At 36.5% G+C, this 10765-nt stretch overlaps 2 protein-coding genes across 2 annotated transcripts; one reads left to right on the plus strand and one right to left on the minus strand.

Moving 5' to 3' along the window:
• The first annotated feature begins 2700 nt into the window (after positions 1 to 2700).
• LOC110889728 (RCC1 and BTB domain-containing protein 2) lies at positions 2701 to 6522 on the plus strand. The gene is made up of 4 exons (XM_022137293.2): positions 2701 to 3089; positions 4776 to 4986; positions 5146 to 5443; positions 5919 to 6522. Exons 1-4 carry the CDS (start codon positions 2794 to 2796, stop codon positions 6401 to 6403), a joined length of 1290 nt encoding a protein of 429 aa, XP_021992985.1. The 5' UTR covers positions 2701 to 2793; the 3' UTR covers positions 6404 to 6522.
• LOC110889729 lies at positions 6390 to 9229 on the minus strand. The gene is made up of 4 exons (XM_022137295.2): positions 8875 to 9229; positions 8765 to 8801; positions 6676 to 6797; positions 6390 to 6575 (listed from the first exon to the last, which is right to left on the minus strand). Exons 1-4 carry the CDS (start codon positions 9121 to 9123, stop codon positions 6513 to 6515), a joined length of 471 nt encoding a protein of 156 aa, XP_021992987.1. The 5' UTR covers positions 9124 to 9229; the 3' UTR covers positions 6390 to 6512.
• Between the last annotated feature and the right edge of the window lie 1536 nt (positions 9230 to 10765).

Here is a 10765-nt window from a genome sequence, read left to right on the forward strand (position 1 = left end):
AGTTAAGTTACGTGAGAGCATTAATTTATTCAATTCTCCATGTTAATGCATGACTCATCTAATCTAACTTATAATAAAGGACTACAATTAATGTCACGTGTCATCTAGCTCAATACAACAACCCTAAAGCAACAAGAGAGAAAACATAAGAAAAGGATTCCATTCACATTATTTCATGTATATGTATCACATATATAGATCAATACAACAACCCTAAAGCCCATTAACATTACGTCAGGCTTGGCCTATGGGCCTGAATGTCTGCATTGATAACAATCTCCACCCATTATCTATGCAAAAACCGAAGGTTGGGCCTCCTCACAAAGTACTATTTTCGGTTTTTTTTTAATTTATTGTTGTTTTATTATTATAACTAGTATTAAGCACCCCGCGTTGCGGCGAGGGCGAGCGCTAATGCCATACTACTGTTAGTGACCACCGTCACTGAAGTTGCGGTGTTAATGCGAAGAAATTAAACCGAAACGTAAAACATAGAATAAAATAACTAAGTTGATCTAGGACTCGCGCGTTACGATGAACCCGCATCTATTTTTTTTCCGTTTGACAGGTTCATCGTAATCTATATATAATATATATCATTACCACTATACAAACCATAATGCATAAAAAAACATATTGAATTTGGTAAAGTAATGAAACGATTATTATTTGATTAAGGTACAACCACTTAAGCACAACTTACAACCTATATTTGATTAAGGTACAAGTATTTAAGCACACAACTTACAACCAAACATGCACACAAATGTTTCAAATTAATAGTATATAAATTAACAGTAAGCATTTTTTTTCTTATGATTATTAAGATTAAGGGGCTGTGTGGTAGCCTCTGAATGGCCATTAAACGGCTACCTCTTAATGGAACCATTAAGAATTTTACCAATGAGAAGGTAGAAGAATGTGACATGTGATGATTTACCATTCACAGGTTACCTCTTAACCATTCAGACTTGAGGTTTCCTCTTATTCATTCAGAGGTTTTAAACCATTAAGAGGTAGCATCTGAATGGTCATTAAGAGGCTACCAAACAGCCCCTAAGATATGTTGTTTTATAAAACGCTGAGCATGTAATTGCGATTTGCTTATTTTTATCTACCTTGAGATATAAATTTTACTAATCAAATTGTCAAAAGTAATGCACTAGTGACCAAAACACAAATGTAAATGACATCAAAGTTGCCTTACAGTTTATTTTTAATTTATATAAATCGACATTGTTCATCGTTTTCGTTATTTTAGTAATATAATATAATATAGAGTAAACTGCTAAAATGGTCCCTGAGTAATGGTCACTTTTGTCACTTTAGTCAAAAACTTAAACCTTTTGAATCTGGGTTCTGTGGTTTCAATTTTGTTGCAATTTTTTTCCAAAATCAAAATTGGTCAGATTTTTCGGTTAACATCCAATTTTTTGTCTTTTTCCTCCCTTTTAATAAAGGGCAAAATGGTTTTTTAACGTTTTATTATAACAATTTAGAAAAATCCGACTAGATTTTAACTGAAAAAAGCTAGATGTTAACTGAAAAAATTTGACCATATTTTGCTTTTGGATAAAAATGGCAAAAAAATTGAAATCACAGGGACCCAGATTCAAAAGGTTTGAGTTTTGGAGTAAAGTGAAAAACGTGACCAAAACTCAGGGACCATTTTGGCAGTTTACTCTATAATATAATGTTCAATAAAACTTCAAATATGCCATTACGACGTCTTAGTTTTATCTACAATTCGATAGATGTTTTATCCGAACGGTCATATATAGTTGATTTTCTTTCTTCGTTACAAGGACAAATCGAACAAATCCGGTCAAACAACATCGATGTGGATACAGGTATTCGTCCTTATGGTTTGCGAGTGATGTAAAACACGTGTTGAAAACAAATGAAAACATGTATCAATATACTCTTAAGTATATACCGATCAGGGGCGGAACTACAATCTTAGGAGCCGTAGCACGGGCTACGGCTCAACCCCGTATTCGTAGTGTTTTTTTTTTCCAGTTTTATACAAATGATACTCCTAAAAAATACGAGGATACTCCTAACCAAAAAATATGATACTTGGTATTACCAAAATCTCATTTTTTTATAAGCCCAAACATTTTACAACCCGAAAACTTGTATAATAATTAAGCCCGAACGATAAAATAAGTCCGAATTAACAATAATAGAATTGAAAGAAGTCCATAAATATAATTGATAAAGTTAGCCCAATACCCAAAACGATATTATAATTGAATAAGTGATCTTGCTCATTTTATGGTGGAAACCGGAACACATAGTTCTTGTTCTTTAGTTTATCGGATAGTGAAGTTAGCTTTGGTTTTACTGGTTGCAACTGCAACCGTTGAAAGATGTTTTTTTTTTTGTAAATTGAAGCTTGTTAAGACGGATCTACGCCATCGAATGGTCCCGGAATATTTGAACAATGTTATAGTTTGTGCGGTTGAAAAAGAAACTTTTGATAAAGCAAAATACGACGATGTAATGGAACGATTTCAAGCTATGAAAAAAAGAAGAGAACAAATCTATTAGGCATTTGTTCTACTTTATTGATTATCGTTTTTATTGTATGATTACACGGTAAAATAAATTCAGGATACCCCTAAATTAGTGGGCTAGCTCCGCCGCTGATACCGATATTGTTATTTTAACAAACCAACGAATCAAACAGATACCGACCGAAAACCAACTGGTACTCAAACCAATGAAAGGCCACAATTCCACATCAAAACAACAACAATCAGATCGAACGACACCAAAACCTTTCAAGAAATGATGCTTCGAGTTATAAACAAAACGTCTTTCACCGGCGTCATCAGCCAGCGACGGATAACCACCACCGTAATGAGTTTTGGCGACGGCAGCCACGGTGCACTCGGCTTACCTACCACCGTCGCCGGAATCGGATCCCACGCATACGAACCAACTCCAATCACAACGCTCCCTCCCGACGTTTCTACTGTCGCCGCCGGTCACTACCACTCTCTCGCCGTTACTTCTAACGGCCACCTCTGGTCATGGGGCCGTAACGTTGAACACCAATTGGGTCGTAACATTGATTCCCCTAGGTATGCTTATTCAATTTTAATTTTGTTAACATTGTTATTTTTTACTAGTTACAAGATAGGGGTGTTCTTTCGGGTTTTTTTTTCTGGGTTTTGGGTTTTTTTCAGGTTAGTTTGTTCGGGTTTTTGGCAGGGTAAGGTTCGGGTTGGTCGGGTTTTTTTTGGGTATTCTCTAATTCGAGTTCGTGTTTTGGATAAAAATTGACAGCGGTAGTTACAAAGATTCTTTTTTAGTGTTAAGTTTCCAAATATATTCTAGTGCTGTAGCTCTAGCATTTTTAGAGTAAACCAATGTTTTAAATACTGGTTTGAATTGAACCGGCTGGTTATACCGGTTAAACCGGATATTGATAACTGGCCCGGTACATTAAAGGTCATTAAAACCCGAATACAGTATGTCTTATGTACCGGCGGTAAATCTGGTTCTACAGGGTCAAACTGTTGAACTGGTTTGCCTATCTTAAAATTTGATGTTTTTTAATTTTAATAAAGTATGATGTTAAGGTAATAGTAATACTGACCTTCCATATTTCCGGTAATTAACTTACTGTCTTCAAATCCAATATTCCATCACTCTTGAAACTGTTACCCGCCTCATCCAATGTATTATTGTTTATAAGTAATAAAAAATGCTTAATATTTTACAAGAAAATAGTTGTTTTTTAGATAAAAACATGATGAGTTACATAAATCCTAATTGAGATTGGATCATGTTTTTAGATGAATTTGAATTTTATGGAATTATAGGGTTAACTAGTAACCTGGTTGAACTGTCCGGTACAACCCGGTTGAACCATTTAAGAGCCCAACCCGGTATGTTTTAAATCCGGTTTTTTAAACATTGAGTGAACCCAAACCCGTGAATTTTGTGTTATACTTGTGTCATGTTAGAAAGTTACACCTCTACGGCTCTACCTTGTGGAATCTGTGGTAAATATGTTGTTTTAAATTTTTAAATGTCTTGATGGTTTTTATACATCTTGTTTTGTGAACAAACCATCAGCTTTGAGGAAGTTGTAAGATGATGTATGCATACAGTTTTTGTTATTAATTAGTTTTTGCCCCGCCCGCGTTGCGGAGCATAAAGCCGAATATTTCTCTCCATAACATGTATGTCTGTACAGAGGGCAAAATCGTAAATTATATTTTGACCTGGAGGCGAAATCATAATTTTAAACTGAGAGCAAAATCATAATTTTGAGCTAGGGGGAAAATATAATTTTATTTTGAACTGTGGGCAAAAACGTAATTTTGAGCTGAGGGTAGAATCGTAATTTTGAGCTAGAGGAAAAAACAAAATTTTATTTTAAACTGGGTGCAAAAACGTAATTTTAAACGGAGGGCGAAACCGTAATTTGAAACTGGGAACAAAATTAAAAGTGAGTTTTTGAACCGAGGGCAAAAGCGTAATTTTGAGCTAGGGGCAAAATTATTTTATTTTGAGCTGTGGGCAAAAACGTAGTTTTAAACAAAAAACGAAAGCGTAATTTTAAACTGAAAATAAAATTCAATTAAAAATAAATTGGTCCAATAGGGAAATGCCAGGCAAGCTGCCTGACACTATTCCCCTAACTTAGAATTGTATATGTAGGAAATTTCTACCAATTAGCAATAAGACTTCATGTAACCATACATCATAACTATAGGTAATGTATCAGTTAGTGTGAATTTGTATTTGTTTTGTGACAGAGAAACATGGGTTGAACCGGAAAGAGTGAATGGGTTGAGTGGTGTTCGATCGGCATTTGCGTCGGGTGTGGTGTCTGCGGCTATTAGTGGCAATGGGTCATTGTGGATCTGGGGCAAATCGAAGCGTGGGCAGTTAGGGCTTGGATTCGGGATTACAGAGGCTGTTGTTCCCTCCAGGGTTAAAGTTCTTGATAAAGAAGAGATAATTAAGGTGGTCTTATTACCATTTTTAAGGTAGAATTAATGATTCTTTTTATTGGTTTAAACATAGGGGTGTTTGGCAATTGGCATTGCACTGTGAGTGTGAGAACCTGTTACCGGAAAACTCACGTGATCGCCGATAACATCTGATATGTTGTGTAATGAACAGGTGTCATTTGGATGGGGGCATGCTCTTGCACTTACTAAAGATGGGAAGTTGTTTGGTTGGGGATATTCAGCAGATGGTAGATTAGGAAAGAGAACAATTATGGGCGTTTCACCGCTTGATTCAAAGGCTAATTTGTCATCAAGTTTGAAGCTTGAAGATGCGGAGAAAGTGGTATTGGAAGCTATGGACAAGGAGAACGATATGCCCATAATCTGGGAGCCTTGTTTAGTCGATGAACTTAAAGGTGTCGAAGTTGCTGATGTGTCATGTGGGCTCGATCACACCTTGGTTCTTCTACGTAAGTCATGTTAAATCATCGTATTTTCTTGTACTCATTAGGGCTGAGCAATATACGATTCCGAACCGTCAGAACCGAGGAACCGAATTGGAACCGCTATATCCAAACTATATTGTTGTATTTAGGGTCCGGTTCCGGTTCTTAAATTTGGGAGTAAACGGTTTCTGGTTCGGTTCCGGTTATAACCGACATGTCCGTTTAAAGAACCGCTAGAACCGGTTTGGGTTTAAACTTTAAATATTATATTCAGAAACCCTATTAATACATTTAAACTTTAAATATTATATTTAAAAAAAATGTTTTTAGGATTAAAGAATATAGAAATAGTTTTTATATAACGTTTGAATGAAGGCAACCAGTTAGTTTGCTATTTGCATAAGAAAGGCAACTAGTTAGTTAGTTTTTTTTTTTTTTTTTTTTTTTTTTTTTTTTTTTTTTTTTTGTAGTTTTGTTAAATTTTGGGTTCTTGTTGCAGGTGATGGAACCTTACTCAGTGGTGGAAGCAATGCATATGGTCAACTGGGTAGGTCAACACAAGATACGGAGTTTCTTCCGGTCGACATAAGCGTCTACCCTGTCTCCATTGCTTCCGGGCTGGGCCATTCATTAGCAATATGCCGAATCCCATCAGCAGACGGAGGTGGCGGCATTTCAGGCATCTATTCATGGGGTTGGGGTCAGAACTATCAGCTCGGGCGGGAGGGTCCCACAAACATCCCGTTGCCCGTGGATGGACTGTTAGGGGAAAAACCGTTGTCAGTTTCAGGCGGGCGTGTGCACTCTGTTGCTGTCATGACCAATGGAGAGCTTTTTTCATGGGGGTGTGGTAGAAACGGACGGCTCGGGTTGGGTAGTTCTGCAGATGAGCCTGAACCCATGTTGGTTGAGTTATCAGAAGGTGCTAAAGTTTTACAAGCTGTCGCAGGGTTTGATCATACCCTAGTCCTAACCGGCAACTAAATAGCTATATTGATTACTTGTCTATTGTTCAAACACAAATTACCAAGATGTGATATTGAATTTGACATATGAAACATGTTTTATAACTGACATAACTGATAGGGAAACATTAAAAGTTTTCTGGGCTGTCATCCAATTGCTTCTCATCTTCAATATCCACCTCTAATATCTCCTGTAAAAACAGTATTTTCGCCATTAGATAAACCACTGGTGGTCAAGGTTGCTCGTAGTTATGAGACTTAGATCACAAATTCGCAGTCGAGTAAACTTACAGGGATCCTTTCCTTCAAATAGTTCCCGAGCCGGGCTAACACGAGGGACCGTTCGTGCCAGAATCGGCCCTTGAGTCTAATCTTCACAAATGGTCCATCAACTTCAGCCAACTCTGCAACTCCTGTTTCATAATTCATATTTAGGTGTGTGACTTAGTCGAGCTGAGCCCGAGTTTGCTTAACTTATGAGAATAAGAGCTCAAGATCGAGCTTTCGTGAGTAGTTTTTCAACTTCGAGCACGGCTTGTTTATTATTTATTTAGGCAAATTGGATTTAAATAATCTCAGTTTTCTCAATTTGGCCGATAATAACCCCAACTCAGTTATTGGCCGATAATAATCCAAACTGGTCCACTTTTGGCCGATAATAGTCCGCCATTAAAAATAACTTAACGTAGTTAAGCTTTTTTCCGAATTATAAACTGATGTTTTATGGATTTTGATCAGAACGAGGATACGAGTCGATTTATGTAAAACTTACCTCGAAACGATGCTTCAAATAGCTTGATTTTTGTTAATTAGAAGTTTAAACACCTGAATTGAAGCACCGTTTTCGTCGTTTTGGGCAGTATTTCGAGGTAAATTTTACATCAATCAACTCGTATCCTCGTTCTAATCAAAAGCCCTAAAACATCAGTTTGTAATTCGGGAAAAAACTTAACTCCGTTAAGCTATATTTAATGCAGACTATTATCGGCCAAAAGTTGACCAGTTCAGATTATTATCGGCCAATAACTGAGTTGGGATTATTATCGGCCAAATTGAGAAAGCTGAGATTATTTAAATCCAATTTGCCATTTATTTATTAATTTATAGACATTTTTAACGTTTTTTATATTATTATTCCATATATAAATTAGCAACTTACTTGTGCATTATGAGTTGTACATTATGTTTTGGGTATTTTTCAAAAAAAAAGTTGATTTTTTACTTTTAACCCAAATGTTTTTACCTTTTGCAATTTTAACCCTACATAATTTGTTTTTTTAACTTTAACCCAAAACTTTTCATTATTTGCAATTTAACTTCACAACTTTTGTCATTTATAATTTTCATCTTTCGCAAATTTTCGTTTTACGTATAGTTCTAATTTTTTCGAGTTAATACGACGCAACGTGCATGTGTGGTTCAACGTTTTTACCTCTATTTTTCCATGTTTGACAGGTTTGTCGCAACACGCATATCCTAGGTCGAGTCAGTGTTGGTGGTCGATGAAGGTTGTGTGACATTAGTACTATTTGACACCGCTTTACGCCTAGCCGCAACGCGGGGTGTGCTTTGGGGTTTTTTCAAAGAAAAAATGGTTATGCATATGGTTGTCGTAACGTTGGCTTTGGGGGTTTTCCAAAAAAAATGATTTTTTTACTTTTCACCCAAAAGTATTTCATAAATTATCTTTAACCCAAAACTATTTGTTTTTTTACTTTTAACACAAAACTTTATATCTTTTGCAATATATCCTCATAACTTTTTTTACTTTCAACTTTGTTCCTTTATAGTTTTCATTTTCCGCAAATTTTTCGCTTTATGCTTGGTTTTAAATTTTATGACTTAACACATCGCAACGCGCGTCTTTGGTTTAACGTTTTTACGTTTCGTTCTAAATTTTGCGAGTTAACATCACACAACGTGCGTGTGTGGGTGAACGTTTTTACATCGTCTGTTTTTAGCCGTTTGACAGGTTTAACATAACGTGCGAGTCCTAGATCGACTTAGTTATAATTAAAGAATCCCCGCCGCATTGCGGCGGGTCGGAATCCTAGTTTAGTTAAATTATAATGATTATATACAAACATGATACATATTGTTTAGTTTTTAATCATAACTTTATATATAATATTGATTTAATATAAGTATACAAATTTATTAAATACAATTAGATCTTTATAAATAACAGGGCTCGTTTAGACTCACAAGCGTGCTCAGCTGAGCTTGGCTCTGACTTGTTTATTAAACAAGCTTTGTTTTAGGAAGTAGTAGCTTATGAGCAGATTGGCTCGATTATACCTCTATCGATAATCCTTAGGGGTTTCATTAAGGTTATGAATTCAATCGAAGAAACCAAAACCGAAATTGAAAGGTAGATTACCTGTCATCCCTACTGATGTATCAAATATGTGTGAAAACTGCAGGAAATGAAACCGAAATTAGAGTTTTCAACCATAAAATTCTGATTTAATAATTGAAATTGAAACTAGCCTTTGATCTAGCATCATCCAAAACCAGCTTCACATTGTCTTCCGTCAGGTCAAGCGAAGCAGAAATTCTAGTAAACTTACGCGCAACTAACGATCTCGGAGCCCTAATTTGCCTTTGCAGCCTAATCGAATGCTTCAAATATGAAGTTACCGTGACGGAGGTCCGTTCATGGTGGTAACTGAAACATAGCCGCCGTGATATTTGGTGGCAGTGGTAGTTATTGACGCCGTGAACAATGTTTGTAGCCATTTTTTTTTTCTCTCCCTACCAGCACATACGGTTTGGTGGTGAAATTTGTTATCCACTCGGTCATGTGGGACCTGTCTATCCAGATTGAGTTTTTATTGGGTGTTTAGCCTTGTTACCTGTGTGTGAGGATTGGGATTAATAATGCTAAAGTGAAAGCTAAAACTAGTGATCCATAAATGTGAACATCACGATGATGATCCGGAAATAGGGATCGCCATCTCGAAGGAGTGTTAACTTTCGGTACCGAAGGTTATGGGGCGGTGTTTCTTGACGGTAATTGTTGCCGCCTCAGCGGCCCTAACACTCTGTTCCAGAGTCTTATTTAACAGAGGGAGAGGAAATAAAAGAGATGAAAATATGAAGAAAAAAAAACCATGTTCTCGAGATTTTTTAAGGATAGAAGGGGAGAGGCCGCAGCATAGGGGGAGCGGGAGGGGGTGGCTGCCCCCCCCCCCTGAACTTTTCGCTCAACAGTGGAGAGTATGTAGTTTTCGTATAGAAATTTTTTTGTATATATTTTTTCAACCCTCCGACGTAAAGGCTCTAGGGGCGGCAACCATGTCTTCGTGAATGGGTTGACGAGCTTTAAAGGGAGAGGGAATGTGATTTTATAGTTAACCAATTAAAATTCTTCACTTGCCGTTAAAGGGAGGGGGTGTGGAAGCACACCGTCTAGCCTTAGGAGTAAAAGGATTAATTTATGATTATTACTTTAAGAACATAAAGATGTATTTTCACTAAAAACATGTCTACAGATATCGTCCGGGGGAGGGGGTTACTACTACCCTAACGTACCCTAATCCTCTTCAATCATTCAATGCTACATCACTCTCCTCATACGCTACCCTCACAAACACTTTCTCAGCTTTTACCACCCGAATCCACTACCCTCAGCCCCTACCCGAAGTACCGACGCCTGTGTTTTCGGTCAGGTATGGGTACCCGAATACCCACGACGTGTGCCCATGCCCCCTTATCCTTCAAAAACTTATTTCACTTGTCAACATCTTTATCCTTCATCCATAAACTTTTCTCAACCAATCTATCAGTCATTTACATTTACAGGGGTGTTCAAAAAAATCCAAATCCGAACTATCCGATATCCAAATCTGAATTTGAAATATTCGAAATATATCCGTTTTCAAATAAATGAAAAATATAAAATAAAATTTTGGATTTTTGAATATCTAAAATTTTGGATGTTCGAATATCTGAAATTTTAGATACGGATTCGAATAGTAAAAACAGGTATCCAAAATTTTAGATATCTGAAATTCGGATATCTGGTTTTGAAAAACCCTAGTCATTTACTTACACTTGTCTTATCCAAATCATTATCACTATTGACTTTTAATTTTTAATGGCCTAATTATTTTTATTATAATAAACGTTAGTATTACATCTATATATATAATAAATGAATAAGGTTTGGGACACGTGTCGTGTTATGGTGCAACCTCACTTGATTTTTGGCGGGAAAATTAGGAAAAAACACATTTTCGCATTTGGATCCCGCACTGGGTATCCGTACCCGGATTTTTACCCGACTATATAAATGTTCTAAAACCTAATTCACTCATTTTTTCTCTCAGCCGTTCCATCTTCCTAAACATGTTAGGGTTTTTTACATTGAAGTCGCCCT

This window comes from Helianthus annuus, chromosome 11, assembly GCF_002127325.2.
Source record: "Helianthus annuus cultivar XRQ/B chromosome 11, HanXRQr2.0-SUNRISE, whole genome shotgun sequence".
Lineage (NCBI taxonomy): Eukaryota > Viridiplantae > Streptophyta > Magnoliopsida > Asterales > Asteraceae > Helianthus > Helianthus annuus.